A 19,529-nucleotide genomic window follows, 5' to 3' on the forward strand; every position below is an offset into this window, starting at 1 on the left:
ACACTTCAACCTCCCTGGCCACACAATAGCAGATGTAAAGGTAGCCATCTTACAGCAAAAAAACTTCAGGACCAGACTCCAAAGAGAAACTGCTGAGCTCCAGTTCATTTGCAAATTTGACACCATCAGATCAGGATTAAACAAAGACTGTGAATGGCTATCCAACTACAGAAACAGTTTCTCCTCCCTTGGTGTTCACACCTCAACTGCTAGCAGAGCACCTCACCCTCCCTGATTGAACTAACCTCGTTATCTCCACACTGATATATACCTGCCTCTGGAGATTTCCATTACTTGCATCTGAAGAAGTGAGGTTCTTACCCATGAAAGCTTATGCTCCCAGTACTTCTATTAGTCTCAAAGGTGCCACAGGACCCTCTGTTGCTTTTTACAGATTCAGACTAACACGGCTACCCCTCTGATACTTTATCATTAAAGTGATTTTGCTTTATGGGCCTTGTTTTGGACATTCTTATTGAATGACTTATGCTGGAATGATAAATACAAAAACATTGGGAAGTTACTGTTTTAAGAATCAAGCCTTCAGTGATTTCAAAGGACCTGTGAATTAAGAAAACTGTAGATTGCACAAAAAAATAACTGCTTGTTCTAGTTTGAGATGAACTGAGCTCTAAAGCCTATAGGGCTTTATAAATTAATTCAAAAAATGAACAGAAGTAGAACGAGAATTTTTTTTCTTTCCGAAGGTGTAGTAAGTAATATTAGCTGGTTTTGCTTCTATTATAAATTCCAAGTAGGTTGGGATTATGGGTAGTTATAATGTTCTGATTTGTAAATCTGATTCCAACAGTAGTACTTTGCATATATAATTTGTCAGTAACCCAAAGATTCTCCTTCCTCCTAACCACATATCCCATCCTTCATCCTCCTCCTTCTGGCAATACACTGTACCAAACATGCTATGTCAAATGTCCTCCTTTGCTTTGCTACATGGTTAGTTAGGTGTGCAAGATACACCCTCCCCCTCGGGAGGCCATGCAAGGCTCAACATATTAGTAAGGGGCCAGTAACATAGATGAGTTGAACAAAGGGGCAGGAAAAGAAAGAATAGCAAGTAATGAAGTCCAAGGACAAATTCATGGTGAGGGCAACTCCTGAGCCTCAGCTACTGAGAAGCAAGGTAGGTAAAAATCAATTAAAATTGGATTTAATTTAAATATATTTTAAAATAATAAATCTATTTTAAAATAAATTTGAAAATATGACAACCTATGTTAAGGACTAAACTTACTATCGACTATTAAAATAATTTAAATTAAATAATTAAAATAGTTATTTAGTAGTATGTTTGCCCCCAAAAAGTTTTAAAGAAAGACAAACCACTGAAATGGTGAAAGGCACTGGATAAGAACCGACCATCAGAATTTGTGGAAGTGCTAACCCAGCTTTTGACAACAGTAGCCTCTTCTACAGGTGCAGAAAGAATATTTTATTCATTATTCAACTAGTTCAGTTCAATGACTATTTCATTCAAGGTTAAGAAACTAATTGGGAGTTGAAAAAGCGGGAAAGCTTGTTTTCCTCTTCCACTTGATGAATAACAATTAGGTGTGAGAGGAAGAGATCAACTAGTTTTAAACTCTCAAAGGACATGGTGACCATAAACAATCAGTTCAATTCACTTACTATAGATAACACTTCTTTTGTTTAATGAATCAGTGAGTTTTGAAAGCAAAATATGTTTTAAGAAGAAAAAGTAAGTTTATCATGTATCCAGCACATTTGAGGTAGTTTTATTTATTTTTTGTGCTTTTTTAATTGAATTCCAATTTCCATCCAAATAGAGCTTGACACAAATCATGAATAAAAAATTAATCTAGTAAATAAGAAATACACCAGTCACTGTTTTCTAACATAGTAAAAACAAGTAAAATTTAAGTATTTGAACAAATGTATGTTAAGCCGCATAATTACTTAAATAAATGTATACAGATACTGTATATCCTCCTGGCTAGCAAAAAGAAGGGCCAAAGGCTATATTTAGTTGCAAATCAACATGTTTTAAAGGTTTTCAACCAGTGACAATCCTTCTTTCTTTTGGAAAACAACTAAAAAGTACAAATGCAAAACAACATTAAAATTGAGGATTTAAATCACGGTTTCCTGCTTCCTGATTTAAATCATGATTAAATCAGGATTAAAATCAGTTTGATTTAAATCAATTCACCCTGCTCAGAAGTGGCAGCATGATTGGATTTCTATTAGCTTTTTTGCTAGTCTCTTCATCTGTAAATTCTGTGTATATTGGTATGTACACTTTAGACACTATACAAATTATTCTAGGGCCCATTAACCTAGGCTCCACACACAACTGCATAACTCCCTTCTAACCTACAGTGATAAGAATCAGCTCTGGGAATGAATGGCACATGAAGGTGAACTTTGGGCCCAACAATTCAGTACGTCCAAATAAAAGAAGTTATTCGATCTATTGATCCCAGGGTGAGCTTTCTTGATGAGGTTATCATTTCAGACTTGGGATCCAGGAACTCCTCGCTTTGGTCAGTTTTGTGTGCAGAGAAGCTGCGAGTGGGGTGTATGAGGAGAAAAGGAGACAGCGGTCAAATTAGGTTTGGCGGAGGAGTGATGGTACTCTACAAAAGTACCAGTATTTTTTTTGCTAAAGCAGTCAATAGTTAAAGTAGTAGTTAACAGATCTGATATTCAAATTGGCAACAGCCTTCAGAGGACCTTTTCAGCACTTATTACTTCTGTATTCTGAAATCAGTGGGAATTCTGCTTGACTAACGAGTAAAGGCTGATTCTCAGGTGCGGAGGAACCACAACTCCCAGGGCAGCCTCCTCTGAAAATTAAGCCCTGAATAAAGAATGTGGAATCTGGCCTTCAGAGTTCCTATTTCACTTTTCTTGCCAGTCTGGTAAGACATCATTGTGTGGCTTACATTTGAGTTCTCTGCAAACTCAAGGGCTAGCATTTTCTTTTAAATGAAAGTTTTAGTTTTGCAAAAATTGATGGAGTCACTACAGAAGTGTTACTATGGTGACTCACATCTCAATGGCTCAGTTGAATCCTGGAAAGAGTTGAGAAAAGGGGCTTAGTTTCCATGTGTAGCGAGGGGGCGTGGCCTCCCTCCAAGATTGACAGGGAAGAACCCGTGCCAGGGGAGGAGCCAGGAAAACCCATGCCTGCCCCCCTGGAAGCAGAGGGGTGGGACAGGAAGTATAAAAGGTGGGCCCAGCAGCTCAGTTGGGCTGGAGCCGCTGGAGGAGAGAGATGCCTTCCACCTGCTGCAGGGGCTTGAGTCAGACAGAGACTGCTACAGTGCCGAGGGCCTGAAGGAGCTGCCAGAGCTGCTTGCTGCCAGGAATGCTGGGAGCTCCTGGGACTGCCATTAGCAGTATACACCGGAGAGATGGAGGATGATCCTGAGCCACAGATGCACCTTAAGTAGCCCAGGGACACTAGACTATTATCTGGCTGTGTCGTTGCCTGAATCCAGGTCAACGTGTTTCAGCTGGATCCCCGCTGACCCAGTGGTGGAACACTCAGCCACTGTCAGGGCCCTGGGCTGAGACACGGTAGAGTAGGGTAGGCCTGGGTCCCCCTACTCCCCTGATGCCAACCCCACCCCTGGGGTGGCAGCCTCCCCACTCTAGGCCAAGAGTCCTGAGTTTGTCTACCGTCTGCCAGAGCCAAGATGTTAGACTGTCTGTTTGCTGCTCTGCCCTGCCTGAGGGCCAGAGCCCTAGAGTGTTTGGGGCTCCACCCTGCATGAGGGCTTGAGATCCAGAGACTGATTACTGCCCAGCCCAGGTCAGAAGGCCTGGGCACCAGAAACAGCTAATTTCTCCTTTTCCAGACAGCCTTTCTAGGTACGAGATAGCAAGGGGGTGTGGCCGCCCTCCTGAGATTCACAGGGAGGGAAGGCCACTCACTCCTACACCATGGTTCACACTTTGTGAATTCTTTAACATTTTAAAATGAACGTAGCTTTTGTGAAAAGAGCTGGATCAACCATCATTGTTCTGAAGATGTTAGAGGATTTTCATTTCCAGGTCTGTCCATATGTTCTGAAACTGCCTTGCCAGTGTGCTTCAACCATGACTTGGAGGGACCATTTCTTGTGGTTAGATCTACATATCCATTCAATGCCTGTCCTCTATGCGAAGACTCCCAACTATGGCTCTGACTGGAATGCCATTATTTTAGTAATGTGGATGCCTGTCAAACAGGAAATGGACTGAAACCATCCACTGAGTTCATAAAGGTTACACAGGAATCAGATGGTGACAATGACTTTGTTGCTGTTGACCTGATCTGCATTTGAGCCAGTGACCTATAGATGAAAAAGTTCTATATTGATTAATTTAGAAGTGAATAAATTAGTTTGAAGCAATGATCAGTAATCATTGGGTTGCTTAGAACAAATAAATTGGGCTCAAATTTTGCTTTCCTATACATTGCAAGGGGGAAAAGACCCTTTGGATTTAAAAATAAAAACAGTCCACACGCAACATACACATTTTTTCTACTGGCTCTGCAGCAGCAATTAATTAGAATGGCAGCTGTGCCAATTACATTCTACTGTATAAATCATTGGCACTTGCAAGTGGGTATGCTCCTGATGAATCATAAGGGCTAACACACACACACACATAAGGATGCTATGTGCTTTACAGGAAGTGCATAGAAAATGGGTCCTTGCTTGAGAGCTCTACAATCTAAATGATGAGCTTCACAGGGGCATGAGGATGAAACATATGCCAGGAAGGGATGAAGAAGAAGATGAGTTAAAAAAATAATTGAGGTTATTACTCCATTTAAGCATATATGCATGTATGTGTACACACACATATGTGCACCATCTTGCATTGGAAAAACTAGTGGCTCTCTTTTTAATGGTACACAAACCAAGAGTTTCTAAAGTGAACACGTTTTCTACATGAAGTTGCAGAAGGTACAACTAGATGTCACCCTGTTGGCTTGCACATGATTATAAAGAAAGCCATTAATTTTTCTAATACAAGCTAATTAGTAAAAAAATAAATTATTTAAACTACAGAAGAAATTGAATAAAAACCTGAAACTAGTCCTATGTCATTTACTTATTATGTAATTAAAAAAATATATCTATATTCATGGGCAGAAGAACCTAAATGTAGGGGAGCCATGAACTTGATGAATTTTTCTCGATAAGTATGTGGGCATTCCCACATAAATGGAATCTTTTTGCCTATTCTTTACTGTCCTCCTTGTCCTTATAAGGATAAGGTGTTCCACGTTGTCCTAGGGCCATGCCATTAAAATGCAAAGTGAGAGAGAAGACTGGCTACGCAGATCCTGTAAGCAGTAGGAATGTCCTTCATTGTAAGAACCTGCAGGACTAGAAGCTAGGACCATGGATGTTCTGGCTCGCTGACACCTTCACGCAGTCACTAGAGACTTAGGCTAGGCAGCCCTGGGAGGACCCTCTAAAGCTAGGCTTGGCAGGAAGTACTGCCCAAAAGGGTCTGATTGGCAGATCCCCCCAGACCACTGATTGGCTGAAATCAGTATATAAACCAGGAAGCCATGATGGGGAGCTGTCTGAGCAACAACACAAACTGTCGGCCAGCTTCTGCTTCAGACCCTGCTGATGCTAGCCCTTAGACTCCAGCTTCCAACCCTGGTTCATCCTTGACCTTGCTCTCTGATTGCGGTCTGTAACCTGATGCCTGACCCAATCTCCTGGTAACCTGATCTTGCCTGACTCCTAAATCTTGGTTTGCCCCCTGGCCTGTCTTGGAATCTGACCTAGTGATCAGAACAGGAGTCAGGAGACAGGCCAGGTCAGATGCCAGGAGGTCAGACTGCCCATGCCCTGGTCATGACAATTTGCTCAGACAGCCTTTACTTCGTCCCCCCACCCGCCAAATCTATCCAACCCCTCCACCGATGATGGAAGGGCCAGGCTGTCTCCAACCAGTGGCTTCTTGAGGGCCTGGGACCTGCCTGGGCACCACCCGAGCTCCAGGCTCCAGAACCACCCTATCTGCTCTCAAGTAGAACCAAACCTGGGAACTGCATTTCCAGTTGCTACTGTGGTTGGAGGTCTTGGTGCAGGAGCAGCAGATCGCCCCACAACTAGCAATGATAGATTCTAGGGCTTCTGCCAACTTTATAGATGCTGAGGCAGCCAAAAACCCTCCAGATCCCTCTCTGGCTGAAACCAACAGCAGACCTGGTGGAAACAATTGATGGGTCGCCCCTATCATTGGGGCTGGTGAATCAATAGACCATCCCCAAAGAGGCCCGTAGTGGAACGGCATCAAGAAACAATATGTTTTGATGCGAACCTCTCCCCATTCTTCCTGATAATTCTTGGCATTCCTTGGTTGGAGGGGCATTACCCATGTATCTCCTGAAGGCAGAGGAGCATTAGCTTCTCCTCTGAATATTGTCGGAAAGCGTGTCTCCAGTGAAGGCACCAGCCCCCAAGTGACCTTCACCCAGGGCCCCAGGATTGGATGAGACCCTCAGAAGTGGAACCTTGAACAGCGGGGGCTAGCCAGGCAGGAGCGGTTCCAGGTCATAACCTCAGCCTAGCTGACAAGTACCATGACTACCTGGATGTGTTTAAAAAAAGAAACATGTAGACTCATTACCCCCACACAGAGACTGCAACTGTCCAATAGACCGACAGCTTGGGGCAAAGGAGCCCTATGGATGGATATACTCCATATCTGAACCAGAACTGGAGGTGCTATCTGTGTATATCCAGGAAAACCTCACCAAGGGCTTCATTTGGTGATCTGCCTCTCCAGCTGGAGCACCAGTCCTCTTTGTGAAGAAGGATAGGTCACTATGCCTCTGTGTAGATTATCATGCATTGAGCCAAGTGACTATTCATAACTGGTACCCCTTGCCCCTGTCGGAGAATAACAATTGTCAGAGAATAACAGAGTTCTCACTTTTTGTTTGGGTACAGCAAATCAGATACTTTATTTTCTCTAACAATTGCGTAGAGGGAGAGAGCTAAACAGGTCTCTCTACAGGTAAACAATTACAGCAAACCTTTATACCTTTCATTACAGACAATAATAAGCAACAGGTGCATTTTGTTTATACATAGGCCATCTTGATATCTTATTTTTCTCACTTGTTTTGACTCTAGTCTACATACAATATTTTCTACACATTATCTACACAAGGTCGCAACAACTTCTCACACAGTTCCTTCCCACTCGCCTCACACAGTCCTCGCTTCTACAAATCTCGCGTTATTAGGGTTACAGTTAGCCTGACTCTTGCTAATGAACTGGCATGCATTGCATCCCCTTCCTGTCAGTTCTTTCTTTGCTTCCACACCCCTCATTCCAGAATTTCTGGACTGCCTGAGGACTGCCAGGATCTTCATGGGACATACAATCTAGTGTGCAGAAGTCCTGAGGGTTAATAGAAGACTGTTTTTCGTACATGATACCGCAACTTTGGTCATGCCATTTGGCCTAACCAACGCCCCTGCAACATTCCAACATTTTGTAAACTATGTGTTCAGGGACATCCTGGGCCAGTGCGTGATTAGCTACCTCAATGATACATTGGTATTTTCTGAGAACCCTGAGCAGTTCTACCATTATGTCTGGTCTGTCCTGAGGAGATTATGGAAGCATGGTTTGTATGCCAAACTGAATAAGTGCACTTTCGACCAGGTTCCCATTGAATTTTTGGGGTACATCACCCCAGAGGGAATTCAGATGGATCTGCAGAAGGTGGAAGCCATCTGCAACAGGAAAGCATGCCAGACTGGGAACTCCAGTGCTTCCTGTGCTTTGCAAATTTCTGTAAGAGATTCATCACCAATGTCTCTGAACTAATAACTCCCCTGACTTCCCTCCTTTGCAAAGCCATACAATTCACTTGATTGCCCGAAGCCAGCTTGGTTTTGGTCACCTGAAAGCTGCCTTCACCACGGGCTTGATTCTGGAACACCCTCACCCAACCATAGTGGAAGCAGATGCATCCAGTATGGCCTTGAAGGTGGTACTCTCACAGCAACTCGGACCTCAGTCAATTCTGCACCCTTGTGCATTTTATTCTAGAAAACTTACTGTCTGGGAAAGCGAAATGGGAAAGCCCATGCTCTATCACAGCAGAGGGAATAATACCGTGGAATTGAAGAACCAACTTCTGACCCCTCTATCTTCTCAAGCCTGGTAATTTTGTTAATGCCACAATTCAGTGAGACCTGCTCTCCCTCATGCAGTCTGCATTGAAAGAAGACCAACTTGCCCAAGGGACACAGTCCATGCCATTGAGGGCTAAGATGCACCACTCCATGTGGGATGGGATAACGTACTTTGGTGAGCACAGATATGTTCCCCCAGGGTGCCCATGACTGGAGGTAATAGAGCTGTGCCATGATGCTCTGCTGGGTCACTTTGGCCACTGGAAGACCTCCTGCGTGGTTGCCTGCTTGTGGGCTGAGGTCCAAGCTTAAGTGGACTCCTGCAAGTGCTGTACACGTACCAAGACACATCGAACCAGACACTTTGACACCTTAGTACCCCTGGAGACTCTGGCTAGGTCTTGGTCTGCCATCAGGCTAGACTTTGTTGTGGAACTCATGGTGCCTGATGGCCAGACCATAGTCTTAGCGGTTGTGGCTGCCTGACCAAAATGGCCCATTTCATCCCCCTGCAGCCATCTGCTTTCTGCTGAGGCTACCACTCAACTCCTGCTACACAACCTGGTCTTGCTCCAGGGACTCCCAGACCACATAGCTTCTGACCAAGGCCCATCATTCATCTCTTGAGTCAGGCACAAAATGTTCAGGCCCTGGACATCTGCCTATCCACCTCCACCGCATACCACCCCAAAAATATGGACAAACTGAATGGGTGAACCAAGTACTAGAGTAGTACTTGTGGTGCTGAATAAACTGCCACTGAGTCAACTGGTCTATATGCGGAGTTTTCATACAACAATGCCAACTATGCCTCCTTGGATTCGAGCCCCTTCTTTGCCAGTTATGGGCTCCACCCCTGTTTCCACCTGCATTACCAGCAGCCTCATCGAACCCTGCTGCCACTGGTCTAACAGATCCATTTTATTCAGGAAGAGCTCAGGAATCACCTAAAAGAAGCAAAGAAGGACTACAAGAGACACGTGGACTATCGGCGGCAAGCTCTGATGTTCACAGTGAGCCAGAATGTGTGGCTCACTGCCCTAGATCTCCAGATCTGTTGATCCGCCCAGAAATTGAACCACCAGTTCCTGGAACCCTTCCTCATATGTCAGCAAATTAATAGTTACTTTCAAACTCTAGCTACCCCTGTCTCTCAAAATACACCCAATTTTGCACGTTTCCCTTCTAAAGCCTTACACCGAGAACCTCTTCCCTGACAGAAACATACTATCACCTCCATCAGTTAAAATCCACGGTCATGAGGAATATGAAGTACATGCCATCCTCAATTCCTGAAGTACAGACAGCCATGTGTACAAACTGTTTTACTGGGAAGGCTATGGCCCTGAAAAGTGCACTTGGGAGCCTACCTCCCATGTCCATATCCCTGACCTGATGAGGAAATTCCACAAAGGTCATTTGGACAGGCATCACCCCAAAGGGGGAACATGATGTAAGAACCTGCAGGGCTAGAACCTGAGACCATGGGGGTTCTGGGCCTCTTCCACATCCACATTGCCACTAGAAGTTTAGGTTGTGTGGCCCTGTGAGGACCTGATAAAGCTAGGCTTGGCAGGAAGTACCACCCCCAAGGGCCTGACTGACAACCCCTCACAGACCACTGATTGGCTGATATCAGTATATAAACCAGGAAGCCATAATGAGGACCTGTCTGAGCAACAACACAGATTGCCTGCCTGGTTCTGCTCCAGACCCTGCTAAAACTAGGCCCTAGACTCTGGTGTCTAACCCTGGTTCATCTGATCTCAATCTCTGATTGCTGTTTGTAACCTGAACTTGCCTGTCTTCTGATGCCTGACTTTCAGTTTGCCTCCTGGTTTGTCTCGGACTCTGACCTCCTGGTATCTGACACTACCTGACCACCAGCTACTGCTCCAACCACTAGGTCAGACCGCCCACGTCCTGGTCATGACATTCATGGTAGATAGTATGGAGACGAGGGACAACTACTCCTATATATTTACCTCTCTGACTCAGTTAGATTTTACATAGTTCATTCATCAAGAAACTTTAACCACCTCATTGAGACTTTCATTCTCTTCACTGTGACCCATTTGTTGGAACTTCAGCATGTTTTTGTAAGTGGATGAATGTAATTCATAAATCTGTTAAATCACTCCCGTTTAGAGAATGCTTCACATGAGGTAGTAAATAGTCCTAATATAGCTAAATATTCTTTATTGCAATTTTCTGCCCAATTCCCAAGTTTTGTTTTACATATTACAGGTAGTTTCCTAAGATTAAGTACACAATTGCTTTAAAAGGTCTCTTGGTAATACATGGATCCGTACTCTTAAAGAAAAATTTGCTAAGGTGTGACAGCTGCCATCTTGACCAATGCATCAGTGAGTGAACCAGAGACCTCCAGAGCGAAACAATAAAGTTAGAGTTGAAGGCCAGAAGGGACCATTAGATCATCTAATCTGACCTCCTGTATATCACAGACCATCACCACCACCAGCACACCAAACCCAACAAGTGACCAAAGTATTACAACCCACATGAGTCTCTACAGCTTGAGTTCATTAGTTAGTGTTCATTAAGATCCTACCCTTCACATCAGCTCAGCTGTAAGTCTCTTGACACTTGTAATGTCATAATTTCGCTATTTCTCTAGTTACCACAGAGTCTACCATAGTAGACAAGATCTGAATTTCTAATGCAAAAGCCAAGCTACCTTTTTTTCTTGGGGGATGGGGGGAGAGGAAAAGCGGGAGAAGGGGGTAGGGAAGGACCTCTCACCACTATTTTTTAAATACAACATAGAGCAGCAAAGAAACTCAAAATCCCCCTGCTGACACCCCCCCCTCCTGCATGCAAGCCACCTTCATTCGACAGTACCTTCCAGCAGGGAACTCTATGAAGAAAAAAGACACTTATTAAAAGCATCGGGAGGTCTGTTGAAAATGGATAACTGAATCAATCTGCTTGTAAAGACAACATACCATACAAAGAAAGAGAGATGAAAAGAACCTATAAAATAGTAAGCATCTGTTTACACTCAAAGCTGCCAGAGCCATCGGAAGGATTTCTCTGGTAGGTTTGTGTCCAGAGCAAATTCTCAAAAGGTTAAGTAGCTGGGGACTGCTTGCATGTCGTCTACACCAAGATAAAGCATATTTAAGAAATATTTGGGCCCAGCAACTATGTTGAATCTTTAAAAATCCTTTCTGCCCTGGAAAGTTTTAGGTTACAAAGAATCATCTTTGGGTCAGTCGTCTTTCTTTCACTTTTATTTGAGGACCAGAGGAGTGGGGAAGGCAATGCATTTCTATGTTAGTTACTAGACATTATCGGCCTAGCTTTCAGAGGTGCCAAGGATTTGCGGCTCCTGTTGAATTCAATGGGAGCTGCAGGTGCCCAGCACCTTTGAAAAATCAGGCTCCACAGGGTAGATTCTGACTAGTACTGATGTGGCCATACAGGGAGCAGAAGTAAGGATCCCCTTTCCCTGTGTGGTTTTGTTAGGGATAACCAGATCTTGGGTCTGGGTCTTATGGGCACTCAACATTTTTAAAAAAATTACTAATACACTAGTTTTTTTTATTATAACTTTCCCCGCTACCCCATTTTATACAGCAAGTTTCAATTTGAGGTGAAACTAGACTTTACAAACACCAACGACCCACCCACTTTATAACTCCCATAACAAATTCACCCAGAGATGCACCTGCCCAGCGAGTTATTAAACATAAGTATGTGTTTTACATCTGTAAGCAGGTACAAAGAACAATGCCAAGCAAGGTAGATGGTAGCCCTGAGTAAAAGAGTGAGTTGTATAGACGGGGTGTAAGATGTATTTGGACATAGCCTGAAAGAAGTTTGTATAATTTGTGATTATAAAAAAAAGTTTTTTCCTTTCGGGCTCAACACTTGTTGGTAGCTGCTTAGCACCTCCCTATCAGTCCATAAAATTCACACATGTAAATCTAAGGGCTGCTTGTATAATAATGATGCAAGTTAAATTTTTATATAGTGACAGTATATGGATGGCAAGCCAAACCTTTTATAATGTGGATATGGCTATATATTACAGAAAGTGAAAATCTCCCACCTTTAGCAAATCTCTAATGACTCTAGCTTGTTGCAAGTTCAGAAGCTTAAATTGGATAGTTAAACTTGTTCTTAAAAGCTGGGCAAGTTATATTAAAATATAATGTATTCACTGAAATCTACACATTTTTTCCTATCATGAAAAGTAAGATTTTTTTTTTTTTTATGATGGAAGCTCGATGTGACACATTTTAGCCTACTGATTGCTTGCAGATAGTTGGTTGTAGATATTGCTACAAGCATCAGAAGTTTGAGGCTTATGATTGGTCACCTGATTGGCTGAACCGCAGGAGCACTTGTTCGAGTCACTGGGTTTAAGGTTCTTTCAGGGAGAAGAATGGAGGACTTTAGAGTGAGGATGAGCAGGCAGATATAGAAAATTCTTCAGTCTATATTCTGATCGTGCCTTGTCTTTATTGGTTTCTAATTTCCCATCCACATCACTATGGTCAGTGACACATAATAACTGTGTGTTTGTGAATATACATGGCCCAAACTGTGAGGGGTCGGGGCTGATCACAAAAATAGTCTGCATGGGGGCTCTTTGTCCAGTGACCTGGGGAATATTTACAAATTTCCCCCCATGGCTGTGTCACTTTAAGCAAGTTCTTCTTTGGGACTGCCTTTATTGGCCTTCAACACATGAAGCTAACAAGAGAGGTAGGCACAGCAGCAGTCTAGGGAGAACTACAGAAGAGAAACGTTGGGCCTTCTACAACTGCAAAGAAACCACCCTAAAGAGTACCAGCAAAGGTGGTTTATAGTTTCTCTGCTGGGGGCAGACCACAGCACAGAAATCAGTCTATTTAGCAGCAAACAGGCAGGGCTTCAGGGAATGGAGGGAGAAGGCAGGTCCTTTAGGTACAGAAGATATGACAGTCTGTTGTGCAGTCACAGGATGATGCAGATGAAGTCAGTGCATCGGGAGAGGAGTGTTTGTCTGCAGATGACACACTTCAGGGTTACTCACTTGAGATCGCTGAGGACTGTTACCATGGGGCTTGTTACAAAAGTGAAGGATGGGTCTAAAGGATGTTGTGAGGAGACTCTGCTTTATTTAGTTCCTGAGAAATGAAGTATGTCGTGGTTTGGGGAAAATGTCTGCTTATGTGTCACACAAACTATCTAGGTTATAGGATGGGAGTCAATGGAAAAATACTCCCACACCTATCATTGCTAAACTGACAATTTAACAGAGGCTGCACTCTGCTCCTGTTGGCTGGCTGCCATCTCCATGACCCCTACCGATCCTTGTCATATCCTTTGTTCCAGTACCAGTTTTGTCCCACCCCTCCCATTCCATGCTTTTAAAATTGGATTCTGTTAGCAGCGTACGATGGTGAGCTCATTTCTGCACACCAGTACCACATATCCTATGCAGCCTCACTGACCAGGTACAGGCGGTTGACTTTCTGGCCTGGAGAGGGGTGTTTAGGTAGAAATTCTATATGGCTACTTGTGATTATAGAGATGGATGTGGGGCATGGGGCACTAGAACAGTTCTTCTAGTGGGGATGCTGAAAGCCATTGAACAAAACTGTGAGCCCTGTACATGACGGAGGCCGTGCATTCGGTTGACATTATTACTCCCGCATCCCCACCACTGCTCATTCCAGCGCCACTGGGTGGGGTAGAACTCTGCATACTATGTGTCACCACCTTCTGGCTTCCTCCAGAGGCCGGAAAGCTGATCCCCAACCAGAACCTCCCCGAGGAAACAAAGCACAGCTCGAGGCTGGCTGAAGGGGCTGCAGATCTTTCAATGTTTGTGTTGAGAACATGCTCCGAGATCTCATTACTGAGGAAAAACTTGCTCTTCACTAAGCTGAGGGGAAAGAATGGAAGGATATGTGGAGCGGGAAGGAGGAAACTAAGAGCACATGTCAAAGTCTGCTATTGGGAAGGCAAAGGGGAGGATCTAGCTGAAGAGGTCAAAGCAAATGTTGGGAGTCTCATGGGCATGTGGCTGTGCAGGAGGGTCTCCTTGCCCTCCACCTGTGTGTTCAAAATTCCTCCACTGCTTGAGTCACACAGTAGTCAAATGCAGCAGCTGTAAGATCCTCCTCTATGCCCGCCTGCTTCTAATATTCAGATGTCACCTGACACTGTTGCCTGTGGACTCCTAGTATGGCCAATGGTGTGAGGAAATTGTTTGGGCACAGGGTGTCCTGCAGGTCTCTGAGCTGCAGATACAGGAGTACACACAGTGAGTTTGTCCTGGGGCGCAAACTCCCCACTTCACAATCCAGCTGCTCTGAAGGGTCTCATTGGAAGCTCTGTCTCTTGGACAGGACTGAAGTATAACCAAGTGAGGAATTCTTCGACTTCTGTTGCCTCTGCTCCTTTCATTCCTGCTACCCGTTCTAATCAAATTATTAAAATCTCCCTCCCAAGCCTGTCACAAAATGCAAGGATTTCTGGTGTGGACTCTTTCTGCAAATGATTTGTGCAAACACACATTCTCCACAAGGAACTCCAGGAGACCTCTGTTTGGCCAGTGGAAGAAAATGTAGACTTCCCTCCTACTACCCAGTTTTTCCTCTTCCTCGTTCATTCCTACTTCTGTTTTGCTGTTCTATGCCGCATCACTAATACTAAACAGCAGCAGAGTGAAAATGATTTTTAAAAATCTATGAAGTGCTTCTCTATAGTTCTTTAGATCAGATCTGCCTCTAACAAAGAAACAATCATTCATTCTTCTGCAAGCTCACCAGTGCAACCAGACACACACAAAATGAAAGGAGAAAGGTTGTTTGACAGCTGCCTACATCCCTATAAAACTGGACTTTAATCTTCACTGCACATTTACAGCCAGCATGCTGTTAAAGGCAGCAAGATTTTAATTATTATTTTGATTAAGTGATGGCTAACGTCTAGTTTGATAGGGACCTAGACAGCCCCCAGAGAAGCATTAACCTATCATTTTCTTGTTGCTGATATTAATTATATGTTATGCTATATCTCTGGCTATCACCGCAGGTAAAGAATGCTGACAGCAGTCAGTCTATTTGTCAGAAAAGGCAAAATGCCATCTAATAAACTGTTTGCAGTGTTGTAGCCTCTTGGTCCCCACATATTAGAGAGACAAGGTGGGTGAGGTAATATCTTTTATTGGACCAACTTTTGTTGGTGAGAGAGAGAGAAGCTTTCGAGCCACACAGAGATCAGTGTCAGACCCAGTTTTATCAACTACATCACCCAGGTAGTCTGTCCCAGAGGGATACTCCCCATGCAAGTGACTTACTCATCAGTAATGAATGGGCAGAAAAGTGGGGTCAGGGTGAAGCGCAAGGATAAGTGGGGGAAAAGGTTCAGTGATTAGAACGCCAGCCTGAATTATGGCAGACCTGGGTTCAATTCCTGCTCTGCCACAGGTTTCCTGTCTGACCACTTAATTTCCCTGTGCCTCCATTTCCCATCGGTAACATGGGGATAATGGAGTCTCCCTATGTCACAAGGCAGCTGTGATGACAACTACATCAAGGATTGTAAAGTGCTATAGTGATGGAGGCCAGACAAGTCCCAGAGACAGAGAAGCATCAGCATCCACTACATGTCTGGATGTAGGGTGACCAGACAGCAAATGTGAAAAAATGGGACCGGGGTGGAGGGTAATAGGAGCCTATATAAGAAAAAGACCCAAAAATCGGGACTTTCCCTATAAAATCGGGACATCTTGTCACCCTATCTGGATGGCAAAGAATTGGAAAACATGATAAACAGAGGCAGGGTTGGCTGGGAGGAAGAGACAGACCAGACATGAAAAGGTAGATTCCTATCAGGAACAAGATTCCTGTTGTACACAGCTCTCCTGTCTGTTCTTGTCCCCTCCTCCTTCAATCTGTGTTTGTAGCAGGCAATGTAGTTCAATGAGAGAAGCAGCATGGTATTCTGAATAGGGCAGACAGATAATAATAGGGCATGGGACTGGAATTTAGGAGACCTGCGGCTTGTCTACACTGCCCTGCAGTTTGGGCTATGAGGGCATAAACAGCAGTGTGCACCGAAGTGCTGTGATGTAAACCATTCCCTCACCCCCCGTGGATACTGCAAGCCTGAACTCAAAGGTTCCTAGTTCGTATTCTTGGTTTGTGTTCATTTAATGCTTTTCAAAAAGGACTTACATTAATGGGAACTAGGAACCTTGTAGTTCATGTCCGCAACCTCCTCCCGGGGGGGTTACACCCTTTATGGCTATTTACACCCTTTACTGGTATTTACACCCCTGCAGTCCGAATGGCGGGCAGCATAGACATAGTCTTGGATTCTCAGACCAGATCTGCACTGACTCACTGTGACCTTCAGTGAGCCACTTAATCTCTCCGTGCATCCGTTTCTCCATCTTTAAATTGGGGAGATTGATATTTCCCCCCATAACCGTTTTGAGATACGTAGTTGGAAAGTACTACGTATTATAACATTGTCTCTTTCAGAACAGCAGTGGCAGCCCGTAAGCTCCTGAAGCTGGCACCTCGACCGGCAGCAGCCCCTGGACACATTCACTGAGGAGTCGCCAACCAAGCAGTGGAGCAATGGAAAATCCAACTGGGACTTGACCCCAGCTTGGAAGACTAGGAGTGCCTCAGCGATCTACCTGATTGGTCGTTTGTAGACAGGTGCCCTACCCCATCAGGGAAGGGGCAGATTCATCGGAAGCAGGACAATGAGGCATTCGTGCGGTGGGTGGGCCATGTTGTCCCAGGACATGGCCCAAGGGCTGCAACAACTGTGAGATCCAACAGCACACGAAGCAGGAGACCACGGAAACCAAAAGGCAGAACCAGCTGCAGCCTTCCATCAACTGAATCCACCCAATAAAACACCCTGCACCCTCCGAATCCCCTCAACAGCAAAATGATTGATTAATACCCCCCCTTTCCTCCACCCATTTGCTGTTTAAGGGTAATAATTCCCAACTTTTACAGGTGCATCAAGTAACTACCCCCTCATGCTCCAGTCATTGTTTTCTTACCGCTCATCCCCAAACACAGGCTATTCTGTTTTTCTGGCTATATTCCTATTTATTAATAGGTGGCAAAGCTTTTCACACTTCTGAATTTGCTACTGTAACAATTTCTCATTCTTTGTCCAGCCGCTAAACTATTTCTGGAGGGTGAGATGCACGCCTAAGAATTTGCTACCAATGCTAAAAGTATAGTTTTCATACATTACAAATGTAAATATTTTTAATTTTTAAACCAATGCCACAGAATTTCACGTCTGGTTTATAGGAGCAAATCCTAAGACATGGTTTTCCCTGTCATTGCACAAGTTTTCTTCCCTTCCACAATGGGGTTGGGCCAGCAGCCAAGAGCCACTCACACTGGAGACTCCTGGGGCCAGCACCCACTAACTTTTACATTTGGTGTGTCCTTACCCGCCTGAATGAGGGTGGTAAATGCACGAGCTTCTCATTATGAAAGGACTTAAGACAGAAGTTTCTTGATTTTAATGCATCTAAGCCTGGCAATTCAAAGAGCTACAGTCATTGCCTAAAGATTTAGGCATAGGCCAAATTAGAAAAAAAATGTCAGGTAAGCACTCAGGCACAAGATAGTGTTGCTTACTGCTCCGCTTCCCAAAGCACAAAATTTACCTCTTAAACTTTTTCTATTCCCAACTGAAACTTTAACTCAAAAATTATGTAGCCATCAATATATTCTCAAAGCCAGCACAACTTTGGTTTGAAGATCCAACACATTTCTGATAATGATAGGCTTCACCTACATACATCTTTTAAAATGTAGTCCCTACAACCTGTTTAACAAGAGAACACCTGTGGTTTTGATGTACCGTATGGGAAAAACCATGCACCTCTCATTAGCTGTAGTGAGGCATTCATGCAAATGAAAGGCTGTGGTTTCAAAAGAGGCAGGTCAGACGCCAACACCTTGAAAGAATGGTCTGCAGATTAATCTGATTTTTAAGTACTACTAACACTGTAAAATTAATGTAAATAAAAAAAGATCAATTGTTAAGCCTGTTAAGCATGCCTTGGTAAACCAGACACAGTGCAAAGCACACAACAGTATAATCACCAGGAAAATCAAACTACAAACAACAACAACAAAAACCTCTCTCCTTCCTCGTTTTTCCTTCCTTATTTCCAAGTCACACGTGTGCAGTGTCAAATCATAATAAAAACACTTCACACAAACTTTCTAAGAGGATAAAACACGTTTTGATACACAGTATCAGCACCTTGAGTAGGAAAGCTTTAGGGAACCATAACTTTAAAGTGTGTGTTGTTTCTCTATTTCTGATATGAAATACCAAAGTCTAGTTAGATCAAGGGCTCCACTCTATATTCCTTGAGCACCCATAACAGTCACTGACTTAAGCCAGTGATGCAAAGAAAGCAGGATCAGGTCCCATGTGGGTAAAACTTAACAGAAAAAGCCAATACTATACCATCCATTAAATGAAAAATGAAGACAGATTATTACAAAGCTAGCTTATTAAATACATTTGTAACTGTTAATCTAAACGATTTCAGAAGCAATTCAATAAGTGATTAGTTAAATCTTACCTGAATTTCTTTAGCAATTCCATTTTTCTTATAGATTCCACTTTTTAAGAGGTTATTCCGTTTCTGATGACAATGTAGATGTCCATTGCTGACAGCATTGGGATTAGCCATTTGTTTAAATCAAGAAGATTCTCAGTTCTTAAGAGTGTCTCAGGTCTTTCTACTTTAAAAAGGCAGAGGGATGAACAAATAAAGTTCTGAGTGAGGCCTGAAAGGTATCCAACTGGTCTGTCTGGCTTTTCCAGGAAGAGAGGAGGGACTATCTTTTTGCAAGATCTTAAAAACTAAAACCAAACTGTTACCTTTATACAGCTTCAGCCCCAGTGAGGTAGAATGGCAAGTACATGGTAACAGGTCTGCTTTTAAAAACTACGAAATGTACAGCTCATGCCGGTTACTGTATGAACACACAGCACCTATGTGAGTGAGTCAACAAGATTATTGCAGCTAGAAAGAAGTGGGTGGATTCCAAGGTGGAGACGCTTAAAGATACACTGCCTTCTAAATATTTCCCAGTACCAAACTTTAGTCCCTTGATAACACTCAGAGAAGTGATAGATTATCCTGCTTTGTGGAGTAAACGGTTGAAAGTTTAAAATTTAAAATTTAAAAATAATAATAAGAAGGCAGTAAGACTATATATTTTAAACTTATGCAAATCTTGATATCAGCCACCATTAGTATTGAAATAGGCCCAGTAGCCAAATTAGCACAGATTTCTTTGGCCTCGAGCCTGTAAACACTTGTGCTAACAAGGGGACTACTTACATTAGTAA

At 43.5% G+C, this 19,529-nt stretch overlaps 1 protein-coding gene across 1 annotated transcript in view; it reads right to left on the bottom strand.

Moving 5' to 3' along the window:
* The window catches only part of SPTLC3 (serine palmitoyltransferase long chain base subunit 3), a 131,124-nt gene extending 111,912 nt beyond the window's left edge, over window positions 1–19,212 (bottom strand). The window contains exon 1 of the mRNA XM_024110307.3: window positions 18,754–19,212. Within this exon, the coding sequence (XP_023966075.1) occupies window positions 18,754–18,864 (111 nt within the window). The 5' untranslated portion in view covers window positions 18,865–19,212. The remainder of the gene's footprint in view (window positions 1–18,753) is intronic.
* Between the last annotated feature and the right edge of the window lie 317 nt (window positions 19,213–19,529).

The sequence above is a fragment of the Chrysemys picta genome, chromosome 3 (genome assembly GCF_011386835.1).
Source record: "Chrysemys picta bellii isolate R12L10 chromosome 3, ASM1138683v2, whole genome shotgun sequence".
NCBI lineage: Eukaryota > Metazoa > Chordata > Testudines > Emydidae > Chrysemys > Chrysemys picta.